The sequence below is a fragment of the Lissotriton helveticus genome, chromosome 8, assembly GCF_964261635.1.
Source record: "Lissotriton helveticus chromosome 8, aLisHel1.1, whole genome shotgun sequence".
Lineage (NCBI taxonomy): Eukaryota > Metazoa > Chordata > Amphibia > Caudata > Salamandridae > Lissotriton > Lissotriton helveticus.
The window spans coordinates 1,067,724,542-1,067,750,798 of NC_136069.1; the positions used below are offsets into that span (position 1 = coordinate 1,067,724,542).

Consider the following 26,257-nt stretch of genomic DNA (forward strand, 5'->3'; position numbering starts at 1 on the left):
CGGTAGTGACTTGCGGCCAAGGATACAGACCTCTCTGGAGCTCGTGGTATAACCTACATGGCCTACCATCATATATCCCCATCTGTCTAGTGCTCGATAAGTGTTCCCTTGGAGGTGTCTCTCCTGCAGAACAACGTGTAGTGAGTGTCTCTTGAGGTCCTGCATACCACTCGCCGCTTAATTTCGTCTCTTAATCCATTGACGTTCCAGGAAAGAATTCTAAAGCTATTAGTTAATAACTGTCTGCCATGGATGTAGTGTGTCAGAGGGCCGTAGAGGGAGTCGTAGTACCAGCCTGCCTCCGGGACTACAGCCGGTCCCAGCAAGTAGAGGGGCTGATGGTGCAACTACCTTAGCGACCATAGACGTTTATGTGATGTGAGGTAGAATGGGATCTAATCTAATAATGGTGTAGGCTGTAGGTCTGGACAAGAGTATGCACTGCATGTGCTGCTGCTGCTGCGTAAGAGATAGGATGTCACAATTAAACTGATGTAACAAAAAATGTACCATCTGATACAGACATCTAGCCGCAGATTCCTTACCTTTGAACTTCCAGGTGTCAGGCTGGATCCGGAAGATTTTTGATACCCGTACCTCTGCACATCGATTGGTGGAATTGGTCAACTCTCCATGGCGTCGTAGGCGTTGGGTTCGTCATCGTCGTGACATCTGCGTTGTCTATATAGGCGCCACCCTGGCGCTCTGACGTACGTTATTTTCTTTTCGCGCCTGCCAGCGCAGATCTGTCGAAGTGACCTATCCCCTGTCACTTTTTGACAGACTTTTTTCACTTTCATGGAATCCTTTTGGTGTGCTAGGTATGTCTAGTAGGAAAGCCTTGGGAATTAAGCTGTGCTGCGCATGTCCGTCAGCATGCCATCTCGGTCACAGACCCCCATTTGGTGCATCTCTGGTGCTTGGAGCGCAACCATAATACAAAGTCGCACTGGGATTGCCGGGTCAGGGTGCCAAAGACTTTGAGGGAGAGGCCCCTAAAGCTGATGACGGCATTGTGCCTGGTGCCACAGAGGTCGCCTCATCGATCTTGGTTGAGCAGAAGGTCCAAGCACCGCTCCGGGGGTTCAAAGTCTTCTTCCTCAAAGTCCTCATGGTCAGGTAAGAAGCACCATGAAAAGCACAAGAAGTCGAAGTGTTCTTCGAGTTTGCCCCGTCTGTCTTGCGACGAGTCAGAGGAGCCTTGGTGTTAGACCTGGCCCTTTTGACAGGTTTATCCCTAAACCTTTTGCCTCCTAGTTTTCTGACCCTGTTTGTGTTGGCTATAGGATTCTTGGCACTTTACCACTGCTGACCAGTGCTAAAGTGCATATGCTCTCTGTATAAAATATGATATGATTGGTTATCCATGATTGGCATATTTGATTTACTGGTAAGTCCCTAGTAAAGTGCACAGTGTGGGCCAGGGCCTGTAAATCATATGCTACTAGTGGGCGTGCAGCACTAGTTGTGCCACCCACAGGAGTAGCCCTGTAAATATGTCTCATTTGTACCACTGTAGTATCTGCGCGCAGTTTCTAACTGCCCTGTTAACCTTGTAAGTGCACCCACTTGCCAGGCCCACACCTTCCCTTTTCTCCCATGTAAGGCACCTCTCAGGTAAGCCCAAGGTAACCCCATGGGCAGGGTGCAGTGTAAGAGAAGGATAGGACATGTACTGGTGTGTGACATGTCCTGTTAGTGAAGTACTGTGTATTTTATTTTTCACTATTGAAAGGCTATCTGCCCCATAGGCTAAAATGGGAGTTGTTTTGTAACATTTTTCAAGTATAACTTTCCACAGGGACAAAATAGAAAATTGGACTTTAGGCTCTCTTAACTCGGAATGTATTAACGCACCTTTTGGTGCAGGTGGTTTTTAAAATCTGTGTTTGAAATGCCACTTTTAGAAAGTGGGCATTTTCTACTTTACCATCCTCTGTGCCTCTGACTGTGTATTTAGCGTCTGGTGTGGAGTGACAGGAGCTAGGGATGTGTACTCCCTCTGGACAGTCACTGGGGGGCGGGGGGTGGGGGCGGGGTTGAGGTGTGCCCTGCCTTGCCTGAGTGACTCATTGCTGGCCTGAATAGACCTGGTCTGCATTTAGAGTGGTGGGAATAGTTTCACTTGCACCTCATTAGGCTGGGTCTCCTTTTCCCAATGCTATCTTCGCCCCATGTGGTTTTGCTGCACCAGGTAGGACAGGACTGGTTTCAAAGACGCTTGCCACAAGGAGAACAATGACATAGGGTGCTTTGACTTAGCCCCGTCTGTCTCGTGACGAGACGGAGGAGCCTCTGTGTTCACGGCCCCATTCTGCAGAGCGGGTGTCTTGGTCGGCTCCACGTTTCTCTCCCTTTCTGGTAGCGACCCTTGCCCAACTAAAAGAATATTATGATGCCATGTGCGCCATATTTGGGCAGCCTGATCCTGCCGGCGCGCCTTTGGGCACGCAGGTTCATCTAAAGGAGACCCTGTGGGTTCCGCTTCTTTGGCTCCGACCACAGCCTCCTCTTGTATCCGTTCCCGGATCCGGACCTTCGCCAGTCATACCTCTGCGACCTTCCTTGGAGTCGCATCTGACGTAAAGGCCCTCGGCGTCACTGGCACCCACCGGCTGTGCCTCCCTCATCATCATTCCAGATGCACGAAGCCGGTCTGGCATCCAACGAGACCGGCACCGAAGGGAGCCTTACGGCTCCATGCCATTCAACCTACCCTATTCTGAAGGGATAGACATTGAAGATGAAGATTGGGAGGGGCAGCAGCATCCCTTAGAAATCCCACTGCCCAACCAAGACCTGGACTGGTATGATGGCCTGGGTGATGCCAGCGGCCTGGACACCTCCTCAAATTCTGGCATGCTGTCTCCCCCTAACCTGACTACGGAGTCGAGAACTTCATTCTAAGTGGTGGTGCGTACGGCTGTGGAGGTCTTGGACTTGTAGCTTCCTAGGGTGGCAGTCTAGACTAACTTCTTGACAGAGGTCTTACAGCCTTGTGTCTCCTCCTCCGATCCCTTGCTTCTTTTCAACAAGGCATTAACAGATGTTCTACTGGGCACCTGGTCCAAGCCCAGCACAGGGGCTCCTGTGAATAAAACCATTGCCCACCGCCACCGCCTTGCAGTGGGCAACCCAGCTTTCCTCTCTACCCACCCCACCCCAAAGAGCTTGGTGGTCCAAGCCTCCACTCCCCATGGCATGTTCCCTTCCACATCCCTGGACAGGGAATCCAAAAGGCAGGACAGCTTTGGTAAGAAAATCTTTTCTTCCAACAGCTTAGAATTGCGGTCGGAAACGCTGCATGTCTCTTGGGCCGTTACTCCCATTCTCTATGGGATGGTATTGTGCAAGTGCTGCCCAGAATCTCGGAGGAGGACCGAGCTCTCCTCTCCCAAGCCATGAAAGACAGGTGGGATGCGGCTAAGTTTGGCATACAATGTGGCTTAGAAACAACAGACTCGCTAAGCAGATCGATTTCCTCAACGGTGGCCATTAGGCGCCATCCCTGGTTGAGGATGTCCAAGCTAATCTTATGGACATGCCGTTGATGGCTCCAATCTCTTTGGAGACAAACCAGACGCAGCGCTTGATATAGACTCGCGGGCTACAGTCAATTCCTTAGGCACTCTCCACATCATCCCAGCCTGTATCTGCTATTCGTCTCTTTTGTGGCTACAGAAGGGGCTTCCAACTGCGCCAATCCTATTCTAGTCAGAGGACCCCGCCAGTCCAGCAACCTCTGCGGGGCCGCGGTACACCCTGATCCCGTGGGTTGAGTGACCAGAAGTCAGGTTAAGCCACAGCCCCTCCTACTCCGCAAAACCCTCCTTGTCCGATCTTTCTGAATCATGGATGCCCAGTTGGTGGCTGGATATGCCATCACCTCCACCACTGGGCTACTCCCTCCCCTTTGAGACTACTCCCCCCCCTCCATGCCTGCAACTTACGATCGGCTGACGGAGGATCACCTTGCCTTACTCCGCGAGGTATTCAAGACTCTCTTGGCCAAGGGAGCCATAGAGAGGGTTACCGGGCTAGAGGTAGGCTGTGGTTGCTTCTCCCGCTATTTTCTGGTTCTGAAGAAGGATGTAGGCCTTCTTCCTATCCTAGACCTCAGGGCCCTCAACTGCTTCCTCAAAAAGGTGAAGTTCAAGATGCTCACCCTTGCTCTGGTCCTGTCTGCTCTGGACCTGGAAGACTGGATGGTAACGTTGGACTTGCAGGACGCCTATTTCCACCCCCGTCCTTCCTGCTCATCATCGCTACCTGCGTTTTACGGTGGGCCACGAGCCGAGCACTTTCAGTTTGCAGTGCTCCCCTTCAGCCTCACCAGTGCCCCTTGGGTGTCCACCAAGGTGATGGTGGTGGTCGCAGTCGATCTGTGGAGATCAGGGGTTCGAGTCTTCCCCTACATCAGCGACTGGTTGCTGAAGGCAGGCTCATCCAAAGTAGTCTTCTCCCACCTCTAGACTACGCAAATATCCTGCCTTCGCTGGGGTTCACTATCAATGTGCCGAAGTCGCACCTGACTCCCCTTTCATCGGAGCGTTTCTGGACATGGTGCAGTTTCAGGCCTATCCTCCCGAATGGCGAGTCCAGTATATCCAGGCTATGATACCGATGTTGCAGCCTCTATCCTGGTTTTCGGTGAGAATGGCTCTAAGGATGTTGGCTCTCATGGCCTCCTGCATCCTTCTAGTGGACCATGCCAGATGGCACATGCGGGCTCTGCAGTGGGACCTTAAGTTCCAATGAGCGCAGCATCTGGGAAATCTCACCGACCTGGTTCAAATATCTGAGGACACTGTGAACAACCTGCGGTGGTTGTTGACAAACCACAATTGGGTCAGAGGCCGACCCCTTTCCCTCCCCACCCAGATCTCACCTTGTGGCGAATGCGTCCCTTCTGGGATGGGGCGGCCACTTTAGAGAGGTGGAAGCCACTGAAAGCATTTTTGCTGTACCTCAAAGGAAGGTTAGTGCAAGTGTTCATGGACAACACTACCGCCATGTGGTACTGCAACAAAAGGGGTGGAGTGGGGTTATGGACCCTTCATCAAGAGGCCCTGGACTTGGCTTGAACAGCAGAGCATTTCCCTGATGGTTCAACATCTGGACGGTTCTCTGAACGCCAGAGAGGACAAACTCAGCCATTGATGCCTTGTGGATCACAAGTGGCATCTCCATCTGGAGGTGGTGCAAGGTCACTTTCAACATTGGTGAGAGCCTTGAAGTGATCTGTTCGCCTCTGAAGAGAATGCGCAAAGTCAGCAGTTTTGTGTGTTGGAGTTGTCAAGGCGGCTCTCACTCTGCGACGTTTTTCATCATGAGTGGGGCACAGGCCTCCTATATGCCTTTCCGCCTATACCACTCTTGCCCTGAGTGCTTAAGAAGATCAGGAGCGACCGGGCCCAGATCATCCTTGTGGCTTCGGAATGGCACGGAGAGTCTGGTGTCCCGAGCTTCTGCAGGTGAGCATTGATTTTCCGGTCAAGCTGCCTCTTCTGTTGCAGCAGCAGGGGTGGGTCCTCCAATCTCCGCCTCCTTGTGTGGAGATTGAGTGGCGACAGTTGACAGCTTTTGACCTTCCTGACAAAGTATGTTAGGTTATTCTGGCAGCCAGGCTTTACCCCACAAAGTCGATATACGCCTACCGATGGCAAACATTTTGTAAATACTGTACAGAATGGTCTAGTGACTCTTTGTCTGCTTCACTTTCAGATGTCCTTCTCTTATTCTCTTCTCGACCCAGCAGGGCTCTGCTCTGGGCACTTTGTTGGGCTACCTTTCAGCCCTGTCTGCTTTTCTTCAGATTCCTGATCAGCCATTTCTTTTCCACTAACTACCTATACAGAGATTTTGGAAGAGGTTTAACCATATGTTCCCCTCTTTCGCCTTAAATTATACCCTGATGGGACCTTAATTTTTGAATGTGTGCACTATTTGAACCTCTGCACAATTGTCCCCTCCGGCCGCTCACTATTAAAACAGCCTTTTTAGTGGCAATAATTTCTTCCAGGAGGGTGATCGAATTGCAGGCACTGTCATCTCAGCCTTCTTACCTGACTGACTTTCCGGCCAAGGTAGTGCTCTGCACTAGGGCATCTTTTCTGCCAAAGGTACTAACTCCTTCCCATCTGGCCCAATCTGTTAGTCTGCCCACATTCTATGTGCCTCTGCTTCCTTCCAAGGAAGAAGAGCATCTCCACTGTCTGTATTTAAAAAGGGCATTCTCATTCTACCTTGATAATACAAAAGAGTTCTGGGTGGACAACCAACTCTTAATAGGGTACGTGGGAGCAAAGAAGGGGCAAGCAGTTTAGAAGAGGACCATTTCATACTGGGTCATTCTCTGCATAAAAATATGCTACGCCTTGGCAAAGAAACAACCTCCTGAAGGTCTTAAAGAACATTTTACCAGGGCGAAAACAGCCACCACGGCTTTCCAGCGTGCTGTTCCATCTGCCAAGTGGCCACATGGGCATCTCAGCACAAGCTTGCCAGACACTACTGCCTGGATTCTCGGGTCCGCTGGGAGGGTCTATTTTGCTGGTCTGTCCTGCAAGAGTACTTGGTCTGAAACCTTTCCGCAGTCCCTCCTCCGGGGATGGTATTGCTTGGGTGTCTGTTCAAAGGTAAGGAATTTACAGCTAGATGTCTCTATCAGATGGACAAGTTACTTACCTTCAATAACGCCTTATCTGGTAGAGACATAATCTAGCTGCAGATTCCTTACTTACTCGCCTATTGTCCCTGCACTGCTGATGGGGTTAGTGTCAGGGCTGTTCCCTTTCAGGGCCCAAGTTGTTTTTGGCACACCACAGACAGGGAGTTCATGGCTCCACACTTCTGGTTTGGAAAGTCGTGGAAAGTACTGACTTCAGCAGTACCAGGTTTTTCCATCTGCTACTTAAGGCATCTTCGCTGAGAAAATCATGGAGTATTTTATTTCACATTCCCTTAAGGCTCATTTGACTTCAAGAAAACTGCATTATATTTTTTGGACACGCAATGTGAAAACTGTAAAAAAGGTGATGTTGACATTTTTTAACTTGACTGATGGTGTACTAATGGCTGTTTGCAGTATGACATCACGGTCCCAATAATTAAAGATACATGCTATTATTGGACATGGAGGTGCACCCGGCTTCGGTGGGGTGCTAGGGACAAGATGGGCTCGTTCGACAGAGAATTAGTTTGAGAGACCACGGGGCTGCAATTGTTTCAGAATGAGGTCTCATACAAAGAGATCAACAGCAGGCCCCTCTGCACTTCCAGAGACCCCTATTCTACGAACTTAGTTCCGTCTTGAGCACCCATCGAAATCTTTCAGTCTAGCCTCCAGAGCCGTAGTATTCGCTTGGAGATCTTTGACCTGGCTCTTCAATGTCTTCGCTTCTGTTTTGAGAGTGGTAATCAAATCATTTTGCCTCCTTAACTCGGGCACCCATATTGGGAAGATCGGCCCTCATCAGTGTAACTTCCGTTTAAACAGAGTTTATTTTTCTTTCAAAGATGCTATAAACTCCTTAAATCGCCGCCATTATATCAACAAGCGTGGGTGTTCCTTTCCCAAGGGAAGGCCTGTGCGACTAAAGTTGGCGGTTTATTTGCCATAGGTGCTGTTATGGAGTCTTTGGGCAGTGTATATTTGTCCAATCTGATCTAGTGGGCGCTGTGGGCTCCCCTACTGCCAGTCATTTTACGAGGTCCGTTCTGAGTTTCCCAGCTGGGAGGCTTCAATCCTGCACGAGGGTAATGGGGCAAGGGGATGGGTGTGCTTTGGTGTTCGCTGCCTTCTGGCAGGGGCAATGAGTGGCCTCCCTGCGACATGTCGGTTTACCCTCAGCAAGCCCCCACATCCTCCCGGGTGTGTCTGGGCTATAAGAGCGTAGGTGTGTCTTTATTTCGTCTGATCAGAAGCGTCTTTCTGACAGTAGTGCAGCCAAGCTGTGATTGCCATGGTATAGGTGGCTTGGAGGATGTGTGCTCAGTCACTCACCAGTTGCTCCTTATTGTGGATCTGGAGAGGTTTGCAGAGCGACTTCACTGCGCCAAAGAGTCTTGCCAGGAACCAAGTCAGCCTCAATTAAGGGCTCAGTCATCGACAATGTGCATGGTACATTGTAGTAGGAGATGTGGGGCGACAAGTACCATGTTCACGTAGCAATTTGGTGTCTACAGCGCAGCGCGATGATGAATAGGTTGTACGTGTCTCTCTAATACTCAGCCAAGTGCTCCATGCCCAGCTGCCTCCAGGGACCCCCATGGCCTTGGGCCACCACAAGCTGTAGTACGAGGTCAGCCAGTCACCTCAGGCCGGCGTGGGTTGGGAGGCACGTTGCCCCGAAGGGCCCTTCTCTGTAGCTCAGGTTTTTTTATATGCCAAATTGAGCATGTTCTGATGGTAAAACCATATTAGGTACATATTACATATAAATGATATGAGAGTGACATAGGGATCACGCACGGTCCTGAAGAGAAAGCCAAGGGGATTGGCTTTTGAAACATGTTGACCAAGTAGGAGGCTACTCATAACAGTAGACCACCTAAGTTTCCCCAGTTTTTTAATGTTAACACCTAGGGAAGTGAATAAAGTTTATTTTTTCCACTAGCCAGGCAACTGTTAATTATTGCAGCACTAATCTCCTTTGACCCTATCACTCTAACTCTTGCACTACGCATAGCCTTTTTCACTGTATTAAGTGCTCCCACATCTCTGTAGGTTGTAGCCCGCCCGCCCCGTAGAGGGACGGGAAGACCCCCATGATGAAGCATGACACTAAGGGATTCTTAGTGTGTGAGGGGTATTTTAAAAACATATAGTGTTTCCCATGACAACTCTTTGGGTCAAACACTACCTATCCACCACTTTCATTAGAATTTCTTTACACAAGGAAGGATATATTTAATATTGGTAGAATCTCTTTGTTTAATTGTAGTTATATAGGAGGATGATTCTACGCCTATATCTCTCTACTCCCTCCTTTTGATTTTTTGGTTTGTCCGCATCTACAACCAGGGAGGCTCACTCATGATGCCATCCTTCACTCGGCTGCCTCCGTCTCCAGCGCTGCCAGCGTCAATGCGAGGGCGATCTCCAGAAGTCACTCGGCTCCATGTGCAGCTTTCCTCTCTAGGCATGCTCGTCTCTGGTGCTGTGCGGGTACCTCAATATCGTGGCTTCGTCTCAGTTCAAAGGCCCCACCTCTCCATTCAGTGCAGACTCAGTTCAGAGTCTCAATAAGTTAATTTTCTGCATTGTTACAATGAGCAGATATTGAACTGCAGTTTTTCTGTCACAGCTGACAGATAAATTAGCAGATGGTTTTGGGTTTAATTGGCGGTGACAGGAGCCACGTCAGAAAGTGCCCATCTTACTTGACGGTTGTCCACACCCCTGCACTTTGTGCTTTTAGTCGCTATATCAACTTCAGGCTTCAAAATTGAATATCTTTGGCTCTACTGATTAGAATTTTGTCAGGTATAAATTTATGTTTTAAAATGTACTCTGTTTTTCTAAAACTGGTTCTGGATTTTTCATTAGGTGCTTTATTTCTGTTTGTGTACTGCATAAATACTTTACACTTTGCCTCTAATTTCAGCTTGACTGCTTTGTGCCAAGCTACAGAAGAGTTAAGCACAAAGTTAATTTAGTGACTGTTTGTGGATCAACCTGCCAAGGATTGTGGTTGTTGCCTGAGTGGGGCTTCCACCCCCGCCCCCCCCTCAACCAATAACCCACTTTCTTATACAATCCCTATCTGGAAGCCTGTTTGTTGGACATCACTGGTTGCTCTCTTCCACATAATGTTCTCTATGTGCTGGTAGTATTTTTTAAAGATTGTAGTCACTATCCAACAGGTCAATGAACATAGAATCTTTAGGATTGTTAGGATTACCTTTTTTGAAAATCTGGATAAAATCAATTGTTTCCATGTAAAATTATTGAGTTCAAAAGAATTGTGTGAACAGCTTCAGCCAAAACAGTGGATCCTGTCTAAAAAGGTTGATTGGTACTCCACTTGTACCAGGGGAACCTAAATCATGGGTTATTCGAAGGGCTTCTCCCACTTTTATTACAGTTATCCCAGTCTGATTGTCTAAGAAATTTGCATTACTGTTGTTTGGATTATCATTTACTAAAGGAAGCTGAGAGCTATTATATATGGATGACGTTATCCATCTATCGATATACCATCACTTGATTAGTGTTATGTAGTAGGGCATTGGATGTTAGGGACTTAATAAAACATCAAAACTTGCTGAAATCTATGTATTGTGTAAATGCAGTTATCGCAAAAAACACAGTTGATGGACAGAATGTAGAACAATGTCATACATTCACCCCAGTACAAGGATCTGGGCCTAAATCCATCGTTTTTTAAATGCAGTTATCTCCTTCCAGCCACAACAATCCAAGAAGGCACCTTTTGTGTCCCACAAAAGATTTTTTCGGACCTATGATTTTGCCACCAAAACCACATTCTCGCCTACCCTGTGCAAAAACCTTAGTTACCTTTCTTCCATGCTTTTGCCATGGATCTGGAGCTCACTCTCTCAGAGAGTTTTTGCACATAAGCACTCCAAATTCTCAAAAAATACAAAAATTGCCGTTCTAGATTGTCTCTCCGAAAGTGTTTAGGCTTTAAGACCTTTAGTGACTGCAAGGGGCAGATATCCAACCCTGATCTGTGCCATGTTCTAAGTCATGGGAGTCTTGCTTCAGTATGCTCCCCAAGTCAATGAAGGAGACAGAGGCAAAACTTTTCATGGCACTGGCCTGTGATTACAAAAGAGGTGGACGTCACATCTGGGTCTGCTCAACGTCACCATGATTGTCAGGGCCACTGGAATCATGTGACTCTGTGGCTGGGGCGTTTTCCGCATAATTATGAATGTTCTGCATTGTTCACGTAATCCATCATCTGCTGCATAATTTGCAGATGTTACCATTTTTGTTGTCTACCTCAAATGGATTCAAGTTATTCAAAATGCGGCAAAATGTGGTGCCGCACATTGGAAGGCTGTTTGCAAAAGTCGACTGATAACTTATTCTATTACCTATTACTGCAGTTGAGTGTTAAACTGTTACTAATGAGGTAGAATATTTGCCCAGACAGTGTTAACTTGTAAGAAAGACAATTAATGCAATAATGCTTTAACAAAAAATGTGCATTATGCCACATATTTTGGTTTTCTGCCACATAATTAAGTCCATGCTTCTGCATAATCAGATCCTCCTCTGTCGCATCTTTTCAGTGGCGCCTATGCCACCTTATCCTGACTTCAATGCCCCTTGGTCTGATGCATTAGTATTTCTTACCTTCATGTTCAGCATTTTATTAAGGCCAGCAGTGCCCTCTGGTACGCCTTTAACTCTCTGCCCTCTGAGGCCGGGTATCATGCCCATGTGCATGCCCTTTGTGCCAACTCTGTAGTCTTTCGGAGCTGCCCCTTCATCCTCCGGCTCCAGCCAAATCCCTCTCTCCATGGCAGTCTAAAGGTATGCGGGGGGAGAGTGGCAAAAATGGCTCCATGTCTGAAGCCTCCAGTGTCATGTCCATAAACGTTTTGAGCCAACCTGGCACCACTGTTACCTCCTACAGGATCAGAGCCTGTGCTCTACATGCAAGAGCCCAGATCCAGCAGAGAAACCCAAAGATTACAAAAGGAAGATAGGTATCTCCAGGAAACTGTTCTCTCCTATTGCCACACTATCCCAGATTTTTTTGATCGGATTCTGATCCCTTAGAACCTTATGGAACTGGAGAGGGGTTGGAATAGCGTCCTCCTGGCCCATCTGTTGATTTTACTGGATTCTCTTTGGCCAGTGGCCTCGATACATCACCTGACCTGAGAGAGAGATGGAGTTTCCTTCGGGGCTTCCTCCTCTTCAGGTTTAATCTTCCCACTCTATGGTGAGGAAGGCTGTGGAGGTTCTGAAGTTACCCCTGCTCCCAACTGACACAAAATGTGCTCGCTGAGGTTCTTAGGCCTTGTGCCCCAACCCTAAACCGTTACTCCCTTTCAATAAGACCTTACTAGACACAGTAGTGCCAGCAAGGGAGAATCCTGCTTCACCAATAAATAGATTACTAGCAAGGCACTGTTGACCGTCCCCAGGGCACCTCCACTTCTTGTCCAACCACCCTTCCATGGAGAGCTTGGTGAGTCAAGCTTCTTTCACTCCGTGACAAGTCTCAGGAACGTTCTCATCCTCTCTGTTGGGCTGAGAGTCAAAACTGCTGGGGACTGGGGCAAGAAGATTTTTTCACCACTCTAAAGAAGGATTTCTGTCTGAGAAATTGAGAAGCGACCACCTATTTACTTTGCTGTATTTCGCTCATCTGTCTTGGATACTTATAATAAATGCACTTTCCTAAGAAACTGGGTCTCCCCTCTCTTTATGTTTATTGAATACTAAAATTGGGAAGCCGAGTGCATACCCATACAAAAACTTCTCAGTCCTCTTTGATTTATAAAGTATCTTAAATTGAATCATTTTAATCCTGGTATTATGTGACCGTAACGAGGAGTACCCTTATGCTGTTGCACTTTGTTTAGAAGTCAACTTCCCCCCAGTTCTTCTTCCCATTTAGCCAGTGGAGGGTATTATCTATCTTGGACTGCTGGATAATACAAGATAGAGTTTTTAGCCTTGGTATGTGTTTATAGGTGTTGTAGCGGGGCATGGGTGTGCAGCTCTGCGTTAGGCTGCTGCCAGATAAGCATAATATGTCGACTCAGCGCTGCATGGGCCAGAAACTGAAATATTGGTAATTGTGTGGTGTGCCGCAGCTGTTCAAAAACAGCACCTAATAGTCATCAAATAAAACACTAATCTTATCAATACCTGCATGGGACCAAATGTCACTCTCTTCTGCATCGCCTCATTTATACATTACGGTGCACATTTATAATGGCAGCTCACAGGCCTATGCCAGTTCAGAATGAGAGCAAACACAGGACTTCTTCCAACAGCACTTGACAGCCCTCAGCAGCTGGGATCGCTGTTGCAGTTTACTTCCAGTCTGAAACACATCATGTAATAACTGACCCCCAACTTCAGGCTATCCAATATAAGACCGCTCTGCTAGGTGCTCACACCCCAACCATTTCGCAACCCAATGCGACTGAGCCGTCAAACAATATTTCTCAGTCAGGGCCGGCAAAAGCACACTTCTGGATCGTACATTGTAATTTGCATAATTCTAGTTTATTACTCCGATCACCCTAGATCAGTTTGAGCAGTAAACTGTTTAGTTTCCAAGAAACCCACTAGGCACTACTACAGTGACATAAGCAAAATATTGTAAAAGTTGAGGTATGATAACTATCTAAGATAGGGCTAACCTGCCCATTTTGGAAAGGGTCTGCTGATTTCCTAGCCATGACTAAGATCCTACTCAGATTTACTGTAGTTCTGTACCGAGCAGGAATCTCTGATTCCTAGATAGCAGAAGGACCTCAGCCATCAGTTCAAAGGCATCCCAATAGTAGCATGATCCTTTAGAGGGAATAGGCATGATTTATTTTTCTTGATTAGAAGACCTGAGTGGGCCCCAATTCTCTCCAAGTGCTCATGTAACACCCTAATATGTGCAGTAGGGATATGGACATAAAATTATAGGTTGTCTGCATAACATGATAAGACAAACATACACCCTTTCAGGGATACTCCCCTACGTGGTTCCCCTTTCCTAAGCATAGTCAGCAGGGGCTCCACTGCCAAACCAAATAATAAGGGTGACAGACGGTAGCCCTGTTGTGGGCTATGCTGTATAGTGAAGACATATGAGCAACTCTACCATATCATGCTGTAGTGAAGGGGCATGTGTACAGTAAAGGGACCTAAGCCCTGGATCCCACTCCTTTCCCCATCTCTTTCATCACTACTTGCTCAGAATGTTGAAAGCCTTTTCCGCATCAATTGCAGTGATCGCAGGGTCATGGCATCCCAACATGAGGTTGTTCACCAAATAGTGTAACCTTGTTAAATTCAGTGATTGTTCTGAATATGTGAGTCCAGATAGCAACGGGGATAGTCTATTCGCTAACAGTGTGGCCAGGATCTTATCGAACAGAATTAACATGGATAATGGGCTGTACGAACCCATGTCCAGTGGCTCTTTTTCCGGTTTCAGGACCGAAATAAACTAGACCTTAGATCTAGTTGGGATAATCTCTCCACCTCCCTGGCTGTCTGGCAAACCTGCAGAAGGCATGGAGCAAGTATGGCTCCATTACTGACATAGATTCCTTGTAAGGCATCTCTCCCACGAGTCTTCCCGTAGCCAAACCTTCTTTGCAGCTTTTACTTCCTCAACTTTTATGGGCGAGTCCAATGTTAGTGTCTGGTCTGGTGAATGTCTTAGCAACCAAGCGTTATGAACATATCTCCCCTGGCCAACCACCCTGTGAGCATTACATTTCTTATAAAGGGAAGCATAATATGCACACAAAGCATCATTCACTTCAACCTGAGTGTAAACAATCAATGAGGTTAGGAGATAGGTGGAAGGCAGACATTGGCTATTGTGTTCTGTCTGATTTAGATAATTTGGCCAACGATTGCCCCGCTTTATCATTTTTGCCATGTTTCCTAGCAATGTATTCCCTGTAGCGATGTAGGCCCAGTCTATCTAGTGTCTCATTGTAGTCTTGCGGGGCCTGTGTCAACTCAAGCTGGGTTGTGCTATTAGTGGCCTTTTAAATTTCCAAGGTTATTAAAGTATTTTCCAACTTAAATGTGCGCTGCTCAAGGTCTCTAACCACGCCATGAGTCATATCTATGCAAGTGCCCCTAACTATCACGTTAAAGACATCCCATTCCACACTGGCATCCCCAGCAGTACCCTCATTTTCATAAAAAAAAGGAATGATAGCAGTCCGCGGCACCTCCTCATATGATGCATCGAGCAGCTCTGCCGGCTGCAGCCACCACAATGGGATTCTGCTAATGTGCACCTTCCCCGTAAAAAACAACTTTTTTGTGTTCCACAAATATATCAACATATATATATATATATATTACGCATGCAGTTCTGATTAGAAGAGCAGGTCAGGTAGGCACAGGCTTGCTTCTTGATGTCCCTTTGTAACTATGCTAAAGAAAAGCTGTGGATACAGTTAAATGAAGGACTCTAACTTTTTCATGATTGTTACAGATGTACAACAAGCTGACAGATGTAGAAGTTCTCAGCGTGGATTATGTAAAAACTGTGCTTAAAAAAGATTTTCCAAACGCGAACACCCAGGAGATACTGGGTGTTAACTCTGAATATGGAGAAAAAATGAAGGTGAGCCAATTGGCATTGTACATAATTTATGCAAATATCTTGCAAATGCACCAGACGAGCAGTCTTAAAATTCAGGAAATTGATCTTTAAAAAAGACAGCATGAGTGAATCAAAAGGTGTGATGATTAAATGACTTAAGGTGATAAAAACGCATGCAAAATCAGGAATCTCTTTGTGACTGGTGTTGAATTACTGCACCTAATTATTTTCGGTCTTCAATTTCTCAGATTAACATAAGAAATAGTATAAAGAGGAAAGTATGAGCTGGAATAATGAAAGGCTGAGATAACCGCAAACGAATGGCTATAACTTTATGAACTTTTTTGGGAAAATACATATTTTCATTTTAACTTGAGTTTATTTTTTATTTAAGGTGTATGTGCAAAATTGTATTTGTAATTACTTGAGTTTGAAAAAAATACTGGAATGGTTACAGAATATTTTGTTCTTTTGGCCACATCTTTGACTCATCTCTCTCTGCCCCTTCTACAGGGTACTCAGGATTACAGTTCCTACAGTTTTTTAAGCTCTGTAAACTCTGCATGTAAATGAAGGCAGCCTGGAAACGCTTCATACAAAGAAGGTTGCACTGCTAGGCCATCTTAATTTACAAGTACTTGCAAATACATTTGCACCACCCAGAGATTGCAGCCATGGACCCCCAGCGACCCGCCCCACAGTTTGAAGACCTCTGCTATAGAAGAGCATAAATACTCACATCCTTGTTCTATTTAGTTAATGGGGCTACCGGTCTTGTGGCTACCATGGTGCCTGCAAACATAACCTTCGTTCTTGGAGGTTCTCTTTCAACTTTTCATCCCTCCTCAATTGCTTTATGTATCTACCTCCTCAACCAGTCCTGATTTTTAGGACTGTCTTGGACTTATCCAGGTTCTACCAATACGATGTTTCACTAATGTAATCACTAGTGTTCAGTTTTTTTTTTGTTTTTTTTTTTTTAAAAACCTTTATTTGTACAGAAAGGATATACAAATCTGGGCCTACAACCAGTCCGGCCGGCCACGACACGATAGAGCAGTCAAGAAATCCAGAAGGAAAATTTACAGAATCAATCATAATGGAGCGCAATCAATACAGCCTAAAAAAAGGGGGGGGGAGGATCTGGACGGCCAGCAAACAGGAACAAAGAAGGTTAAATTTTATAATATTACGATAAGGAGTATAACAGGCTCGGTTACAGCATAAATGAATCCGGGTTCCCGAAGCAAACCAGTGGCTACAAGAAAGCTAAAGGGCAGCAATGCGGAGGAGTGTCACTACAGTATACATCAGTATGAAAACAGATGCGGTTAACACAAATCAATATTCAATTAGACTCATCTTATGCACATCCACCACCCAGTAGTACATTGGAAACAGAACAAAGGAACCGGAATTTTGACATCCCTAGAACTAACCCGTCATACTAACATTTGGGAAAGAAAAAGGGAGGAGGGGAGGGGAAGGAAGAGGAGAAAAGAAAAATGCACACTGAAAGAGAAGAATGCCGCGCCGATACAAGCACCCCGTAGCAAGGAACACATAAAAGAGCAGGAATATTAGCAACGAGGAGGGGATGGGAGTCGCAATTGAAATGCAGCATAGCCACAAGAAGGAGAGCAGCGACAATACAGACCCCACCCCAATCATACCATGGGAGGCAAGGACAGACGCGGCGCTCCTATAAAGAGACACAAAAGGGCCATAGAACTAAAAATCAAACAGCAGATAAGACCCATCCCACCCAGCACCCCTGCAGAAGGCTACGGCCTACCCCCCCAGCAGCGTGCCTGTCGCCCTAAATCAGAACCCGAAATGTAGTAGAGACAAGAGAGAGAAGAGGAATAAAGAGACAAAAAGAAGGACATGAAGACAGAAAGAAGTAGGAGGGAGGAGTAAAGGAGCAGAGACAAAACGGCCGGCCTCAGCCCTCCGCCCAACCATGCAATCGTAATACGTTTAAACGAAAACGACACAATTTTGAGCGTCATAAAACATACAAGGGGGTCACCCACAGCACTATGAATACGGGCAACTTCGCCACGGATCTGTACACCAGCAATCCACCGGGAGCAATGTATCTCACCCCAGGCCTTTCTTAGCCACAATTACCACCCACCACATGACAGCGGGAAGTGACCAACTCGGTGCGGGGCAATCACACAAATGAAAAAAATTCCGATAAAAACTTAGGCCAGGGAGGTCAATCAATAGGCAAGAGAACAAAAGTCCGGGTATGCAGTTCAAGTGTCCCAACAATGTTAACAAGGGTAGTAAAAGACAGGAGTTCAGTCTCGCCGTTCGGGAAAGCGGGGTTTTCCCTGCAGTACAGAAACACGACCTCATCAAGGCAAAGATAGGCGGCAGCCTACCATGCTTCTCGGGCATTCGGGTAGGATCGGGCCCCAGCACGATATCCAAGTCCCCAAACTCCAAACATTGAAGCGCAGGAGGTTCCAAAGCCACTTGCTTGCAGACCTGTCGACGGACAGCGGTAGTAACCCTCGTCGCAACCGAGGGGGGCGAGGCAGTGGCATCACTGAGACGAGAGGGGACCATGAAAAACCGTCCACCTAAGATGGCGGCGGACCGCACCGATCCCCCAGGGGCACCGGGGGCCAAGGCCGCTTGCAAGGATCGCAATGCATCAAGAACGTCGCCAATTGTAGGCTCACGCACACATGTCCAGGCCCCCGTGCAGTCCAGCAACCCAAGTCCGCCGTCTTGAGGATATCCACGGCCTAGTTCGTCGGCCGCCATTTTGTAGATTCAGCCTCGTCACCACCCTCCGCGACTCTCGGAGCAGTCCCACAGATGCGGACCCCCTCAGGTAATAAGGAGGTCCCACTAATGGCAGCCTTGGTGCAGAAAGGAGAGCCGCCAAAGTCGGGGGTCCGCCTGTACTATCGCTGGCGTGTCTGACGAACAGAGCCCGGGCGCGAGGCTCCAGGGTGGATGGACGGAGCAGAGGCGGGGGGACCCCTTCACACGATCAGTCCTCGGAGCACCGCGCCCCGCACCAGCCTCACGGCCGCCAAGGCAAGCCCGGATCAGGACCACCGGGATGCTCGCATAATGGCCTCTCGCCAGTGGCTCACTCTCTCGGCCTGGGCCGACGTTTACATCAACGCCAGGCTGGGTCCAATAGGCGAGGCCCTGGTCTCATCACCGCGGAGGCCCCGGTCCCTCCGGGGGCACAACTTCGGAACCGCAGCACGCAGGAGCCTCCAGGTCAGACGGTGAGTAAGAGCAACACGTTACGTTTCTGTTTCTTCTCGAGTGTGTCGTCTCGGGGCAGGATATGCAGCAGGATATGCGAGTCAGGCCGGAAGGCTGACGGAGCCGAGCTACAGAGCGACCATTACGATCGCGAGCTTGGCTCCTCCCCCAGTTGTTCAGTTTTAACCTTTGAAGCTATTGAAGAGATAACTAATGAGAAGATCTTCACAGTTTAAGAGACATGTATGCATATAGGAACGTCCCCATGTGATCTTTGTTTAGCTTGCGCACAGTGTATGTATGGGGCCATGCACACGTGATGGAGGAGGGTGAAGTATTAGGTTAACATAAACCTAGTGTCACTGAAGACTGTAGCTACTTGTACACATGCCTTGCCCTAGTCAGTTTTTTTATTTCTTTCTGACCATCTGTAAAACCCTCCTGATGTGTCTTGAGACTCTGTAAAACATCAGTATTAACGTTCTTCCATCAATAAAATGTGTTACAGCATTGAACTCAGGGAAGTCAGAGAATATACCACATGTGTCTTTTTCTCCTTTAAGTCATCTACTGTCTTGTACAAATTCTGTACAAGGACTATTATAGGATCGTTGCACTTCGATGAAATATACAGGAGCTAATCCCCATATGCATGGAGCCATACTCCATCCCTTGTCGAATGTTCTTGGCTATGGCAATTCTTGAAGTGGATTTAGTCCCAAGAGAGGACTGCTTCTGCATAAGGCATGCTTCTTTTAACCATTTTTGAGAACTGTTGAACGATAAGTTTGAATCAGATTGGGCCAGGGTCAGACGATGGCTCCACAGGTCTTTTCCTATATAAAGCCTTACAAGCAATTTACCATGAAGGCCACCTTCTGTCCAGAACCATTCAGTCAAAAAATTGAGTTTTAAAGCAAGATAGAAGCTATCCCAGTTGGACACCCCCAGTGCATGGTCTTCTTTGCAAATTTTCAATGTACTTAACTGCTCATTTTCCCACCTCAGAGAATTAGCATCAGTACTATATCCAATTCTTTATGTATTACTACATGATATTGTTACTTGCGTCTTTGATCTACGCATAAACATCATGGGGGCACTGCCTTGTTAGATATTGCTACAAGGCCCATCAGCAATAAGGGCAGTTTCTGATGGATACTTTTTCCCTCAGATTCCTCAGTTCAGTGATTCTGGAGTCTCGGACCTCAAGGCCACCTGACTCCATGCCTCCGCAGGCTGTGACCTTTAAAGCGCTTCCATCAAAGCCATTGCCTATGATGTCACGGGCCCAGTGCCCTTGACGCCAATTTCGACTTACTCCCCGATGCCATTCAGATTAATTTTTCACTCTGCCCCAGCCCTCAAAGTCTGCAGAAATGATTTGAATGGCTAGGGATATGATCTATGTTTTAATCAAGGACCCACCTCTTTCAGAGCCTTTTACCAGAGATTTGTACAAATGGAACAACTTTTCAGCTTAGAATCTAATGCGCTTGGCATAACTAACCTCCTTTTTTTGGTGTACAAAGCAGGATGAATCAAAAGCTGACAAGCTACCCCTCCTTGTTACAGAAATGGTGGATTCTACCTAGACCTCCAAAATGCTTGTGGTCTTGATACATCCAGAGAAATCCTTAGCATTAGTGCAAAAAGTTGAGGTGGCATTACCCTTAGCAATGGTGGAGCCTCAGTCCAACATCGTGATGGAGATTCTGCAGTTGACTTTTTTTGCTGTTAAAAAGGCATTTCTGGAACCAGTACTGACTGCTTTGGAGAAACGCCCTTTGGGCTCGGCAGTTCATAGACACATCCCTGGTCTTTCACCATCCGATTCCACATAGCTATCAGTGCATACTTTTCTTGAGAGCTTGGTGCTTCAAGCATCATTTGCAAAGCTAAATCCCAGCACAATTATCACTGCCCTTTTGGACTGTGAATTCAAACAAGTTGACTCTGTGGGCCAAAAGATTTTCGCTTCAGGTGCCTTAGACCTGCATTGCCACCGTCATGTGCTTCCTTGGGTGGTACGTCCATACCTCATGGCAGTTGCCAAGGATAGCTATGGTAAGCTTTCCAGATCACATGAGGAACCATTTCTCTGATCATTCTAACGTATGACAGTTTGGATGCCTGCAAACAAATTCTTAAGTGAGACCTGTATTCAGCTGACACAATGACCCAATCCATGGCTTCAGTGGTCGCTCTCTGCAGGTTCGCCTGAATGTGTTCCATAGGCTTTTTAGAAGTTGCCCAGGCAGCCTTTATGTACACGTCCTTCGATGCCAAGACTGATGAAAAAGCCAACTTTTTCCTGGAAGGGTTGAAAAATAGCTCTATCCTCCCAGGTCAAACAATCCCAACAACAAGCAGGACACTTTCAGGGCTTTTCCAGGAAGAGACAACCAGCTCTCTTGGTAAGGATAATCTTCACAGGCGGATGAGACCCCACAACAGTACTACCACTCCTTTCGAGCTAGAGATTGAAGTAAGGGACAACAGTGACTGCAGCAACAGCTCCACTATCCCACATCTTTTGTTGCATCTGCTGCTTGAAAACCACTTGACTCAACCTACTGCTACAGCCATTCCAGATGTGGGGAGGGTCTCTCATTTTCTGACTGAATGGAAGCCCTTCATGATAGATCGTTGAATGCTGTAGCTTTTCTGCTAGCACTGTGCCCTTCCTTTTCTGTCTTCTCCCTCGGACTACATCCTCCTGAAAGGAAGTGAATACCTCAATCTTGGAAGTTGGAACTCTCACCCGGCTACACATCGGAGATATAGGCGTGGTTTTCTTGAAGGAGAACAGCATGGGATTTTACTCTTTGTTTCTTGTTATGCAAGAATTATCTGGAGTTTAGATCCTTTTTCAACATGAGGCTCATGGATATCTTTGTTCGTCAGGAAACGTTCACAATGCTGTTATTGAGGGAGGTCCTCCTAGCCCTGAATGCACAGAAGTGAGTGATGTCCCTGATTCTCCAGGAAACAAAGTTGCATGTGCCGATCTTCCATGATTACAGGGGTTACCTCCACTTCACAGCAGAATCCCAGCACTGCTAATTCATGGTAAAACCATTTGGTCCTGCAACTGCTCCTCAAGGCTTCAGCAAAGTGCTGGTGGTGATGGCAGCTTCCCTGAGGAGGTTAGGTGCCCATGTATTTCGTAATTGGGTGACTGGCTGGTAAAGGCCGGGTCCACTGCGCTGGTTACAGACAATTCATAGCCCACCATGGTTCTTTTTGACTGTTTGGCTTTCTCCACAAATTTTCAGAAGCCCTAGTTCGGCCTTGCTCAGAGACTGAGTTTTATCAGCATGGATCCGTACACAGCCTGCATAAAAGCATTCTCTCACCTTCAGAGAATGGCTAATTGATATGATTACAGCATTTCCGAGCCAAATTCAATCTTGGTTCTGCAGGTCCTCCTTCTGTTGGGTGTAATTGCCTCATGCATAGGGTTAGTGCTGCATGTCAATTGGCAGATGACACAGTACTTTAGTGGTGTATGTGGAGACAGTGGCACCAGCATCAGCAAAGTCTCTTGGCTCACATAGCGGGCTTCCGTTCTGTGATCTATACCTCCAAGGGTGGATGTGTCCCACTGACCTCACAATGGAATGTCTTTTCAGTCATTCGCAGTTGCAGGTACTGGTTGTTACAGACTCCTTTTTATTGGAATGTTGTGCTTATCTGGGGAGATAAGATACTGAGGCCTTTGGTCTCCATTGGAACAACAGCTGTGCATCAAGGTGTTAGACTTGTAGATAGTTCTTCTAGCCCTGAAGGCTTTTCTTCTCTCCATTTTAGGGTGAGATGTTTGGGTCCTGTTGGACAAAATACTACCCTTAACTATATCAACTGACATGGTGCAATAGGTTCTTGGACCTTATAATGTGAGGCATTGCTTTTGTGGGAGTGGGTTCCGTTATGTGGCATTTTCTGAGTGGCAACTCATCTGGTGGGTGCTCTGAAAATGAAAGCAGATGCCTTAAATTACCTTTTCATTGAATATTATAAATGGGAGCCTCATCCCGAATTGATGGATATGATCTTCTCTACATCGAGATGTCCATGCGTACACCTCTGCCACTGCTCTGAAGAGGAAGTGCCTTTTAATGTGTGGCATCCCTCCACGTGGTTCCCTACGGATGCTTTTCGATTCCGCTGTTTGCGGGGACTGCTGTATGCATTTGCTCCTGTTCCTCTGCTTTTAAAGGTCCTGCAGACATTGAGAGAGGATCAATAACTCATGTTATTGCCTCAGATTGGTTGAGGAGTATTTGGTACACCTATCTGTGTAAAGGGAGGACTCAGCTTCCTCTTCCCTTCCCACATAGAATAGACCTAATTTCATACCAGGATGATAGGATCCTAACCACAAATGCAGATGCTTAATCTGCACTGTTTCAATTAACTTCAGCTGTGTCAATGAGAGCCCAAATGCCTGCAACCAGAGTTGGCAAATTACATCTTACATGCCTGGAAACCTGCTACCAAAATTGTATCTGCAGGCCATTGAGTTAAGTTCACTTCTTGGTGTTTGTCCACAGGCTTAAACCTAGTATAGCTCAGCCTTTTTGTGATCCCGAGCTTTTTATTTTTCTCGCACTCTGAAATAAGTAGCAGTCTATGAAAAGGTATTTGGTTGCCTATCCGCCTTTTTGTGTCTTCATGAAATCCCTTCCGAGTTCAGGTTGCATCTAGTACTGTGAATCTTAAAAGGCATGTTGTACTTGTTTCCTCCTAAGCCTTTTATTGTGCTGCAGGGAGTTTTAGATTTATTGTTGACCTTTCTGATGGCAGCACCATTCAGAATGATCAACAGGTGCTCTATTAATCTGTTAACCTTTTAGACTATACCTGGGGGCGGTTACTTCAGCCCCACAGGCCCTTTAGGTATGGCTGTCATCTACTGCTTTCTACCCAAACAAATTGGATCTGTGTACTTGGCCATTTTTAGGTCGAGGCCTCGTCGCACTGCTGTAAGCAGTGGGCGGAGCCGAAGATGTGATGTTTCTACAGTGGGGCTTGGAACCCGCCCCTCTTCTCCATTGGGTGACCTCGTAAATGCTGGCCAGCCATTGGAGGAGAGGGGCGTCACTCGGTTCAAGCCCCGTCTTTAGCAGATTCGGGGGCGTTTCTCTCTCATTTTTAAGCCCCGCCCCTTTTCTAGTGGTGGGTGTCTGTTCCCTCTGCTTTCCGCCCCCTCCTCGTAGTTTGTCTGTTCCTTCGTGCCGCCCCCTCGCTTGTTCTTTCTGAGCAATTGTGTGCCTTGCCATGGGAGGTTACGAGCAGTATCTTGCATGGACTCATGTGCTGCAGTCAGTGCCTAATTTATGTACCCTGCTGCTGGCAGGCAAGGGCGGCTGCGGTGCCAGGCTCCAGAAGCAGAGTTTGGCAGGGCTGCACCTTTATTTACCCTGACAGATTTAGTGTCTCTCCTGGGCCCTCATCCGCTGCGCCCCCGTCCGCCTCCCTTCACTTCCCTTTTGGCTGCTAATTGCTTCTCGAGCACGCCTGGCTTCGGACTAGTTTCCCCTCCCCCTCCCTCGTGAGAGGAGGCGAGTGTATTTTTAACCTTGGGCGATTTTCTTTTGTTTCACTTGCGATGACTGCATTCGTCCTCTAGTTTCACATGATGCATTTTGTTTTTGTTGTGCTTTGTTTCAGTTGCCATGTTTAAATGTGCCATTCAACACACAGGCCTACAGGGGCAGCGCTGAGACAGTATTTATTATTTCTTTCCTTTCCCTGGCCCCCTTTCAGATTTAGCAGCTTTCCACACTTCCAGCCTTCCTTTTCACCGTGGATTGAACACAAAACAACAAGGTTGTAACTTGTAATGTTGATGTTGTGGCTCAGTGAGATGATGCACATGGTGCGGAAAACTGTGTGCAACTTGAGGACCCTGCAGTCGGAAGTGTTTTGATCAAACATTTTCTTTTTCCGAGGTTTTTTTAAATAGTGCCATTGTGGTGGACACCCACCTCTCAATCGCAGTGCAACAACTGTGAGAAAGTAGTGGCAAGCCCTACTTGGAAAGCAGGTTTTCGTCTAAAAGTGGAGGGAACAAGTGGTAAGCCTATACATTTGCCTAGATACTTTGAATAGATGTGAATCTTTGCTGCAAGCGCAAGTATCCGTGCAAGCAGCAATAGTTTTATTTGCATTGAGAGTGATCCGTTTGTTTATTTTCGGGTGGTGCATATCCTCATTTAGCTTTGGTGTTGACCGTGTTTGCCTCCATCTTCTGTAAGACGCTCTGTTGCCTTGTGATGTTTGGCCAGCAGTCTAATAAATGAAGTATTCCCTCACTCATTGAATTCAGCATTAAGGACACGAGTATAAAGACTGCATTCACGAGGAGTCACTGATACCAAAGTGGTTAGGAGCACTGCAGGACAGCATTATTAAAACTAATGCACCCATCCAACTGCATATGCTGATACTCTACAGAGAGACAAGTGGAGGTGAATCGGAGGGCGGTGTTTTAGCGTACATTTTGAAATTTTCCTGATGGTAAACCACATATTTCAGCAATGTATTCTCGGAGTGGGGAAGCAACAGCGCCCCCAGTGACCTGCCGTCCGACTCGTAGCCAGTAAAATGGCCAGGGCTGTGATTCTCCGCACTACAGCAGGAACATGACGGAACAGTCCCAGAAGGCCAATTCCGGGGTCCAATGGAACAGTGTTCCGCCATTTTTTTAAACGTATCAAACTCTTTCCACCAGAAGCCAGCCTAAGGTGAGACACCAGTAGCAGCAAGAATCAGGAATAAAGCCTTGGCACGAGGCGTTTAGTGGATGCAATTTCGAAAGGTAATGCTATGGTTTTAGATTGTGGAGGTTCACCTGGGAATGTAGGCTAAACTGCCTTCCATGCCAAACACAATCTGTAATGGCAGAATATCACTAGTGGTATGTGTCCCTTCCCCACTACAAATTGGGAAGGTGAAATTAATTCTCCATTCGGGGGGAGATCGCCCATCCTCAGCAGTTTGAGGGAGTGCAAGCGTCTGAGAGAGTTTTCTTCTCCCAAAGGTATGCCCCCCCCCCCTGTTCCTCGTGCTCGCTTTTCTGACCCCCCACCCCCCTGTTCCTCTTGTGCTCGCTTTTCTGCCCCCCACCGCCCTGTTCCTCGTTGTGCTCGCTTTTCTGCCCCCCCACCCTCCTGTTCCTCGTTGTGCTCGCTTTTCTGCCCCCCCACCCCCATTCCTCGCTGTGCTCGCTTTTCTGCCCGCCACCCCCCTGTTCCTCGTTGTGCTCGCTTTTCTGCCTCCACACCCCCCTGTTCCTCGTTCTGCTCGCTTTTCTGCCCCCCTTCCACCCTGTTCCTCGCTGTGCTCGCTTTTCTGCCCCCCGTTCCTCTGTTGTGCTCGCTTTTCTGCCCCCACCCCCCTGTTCCTCGTTGTGCTCGCTTTTCTGCCCCCCCACCCCCCTGTTCCTCGTTGTGCTCGCTTTTCTGCCCCCCACCCTGCTGTTCCTCGGTGTGCTCGCTTTTCTGCCTTCCCACCCCCCTGTGCCTCGTTCTGCTCGCTTTTCTGCCCCCCACCCCCTGTTCCTCGTTCTGTTCGCTTTTCTGCCACCCACCCCCCTGTTTCTCGTTGTGCTCGCTTTTCTGCCCCCCCACCCCCCTGTTCATCGTTGTGCTCGCTTTTCTGCCCCCACCCTCCTGTTCCTCGTTTTGCTCGCTTTTCTGCCCTCCCACCCCCCTGTGCCTCGTTCT

At 47.4% G+C, this 26,257-nt stretch overlaps 1 protein-coding gene across 2 annotated transcripts in view; it reads left to right on the plus strand.

The window, feature by feature from the left end:
* Nucleotides 1–26,257, plus strand: part of UGGT2 (UDP-glucose glycoprotein glucosyltransferase 2) — a 1,586,510-nt gene that overhangs the window by 711,176 nt on the left and 849,077 nt on the right. The window contains exon 16 of one of the 2 annotated variants that reach the window (XM_078657956.1): nt 15,174–15,305. The exons of the other annotated variant lie outside the window; for it this stretch is intronic. Coding sequence (XP_078514082.1) covers nt 15,174–15,305 — 132 coding nt within the window. The remainder of the gene's footprint in view (nt 1–15,173; nt 15,306–26,257) is intronic. 2 annotated transcript variants of the gene reach the window in all.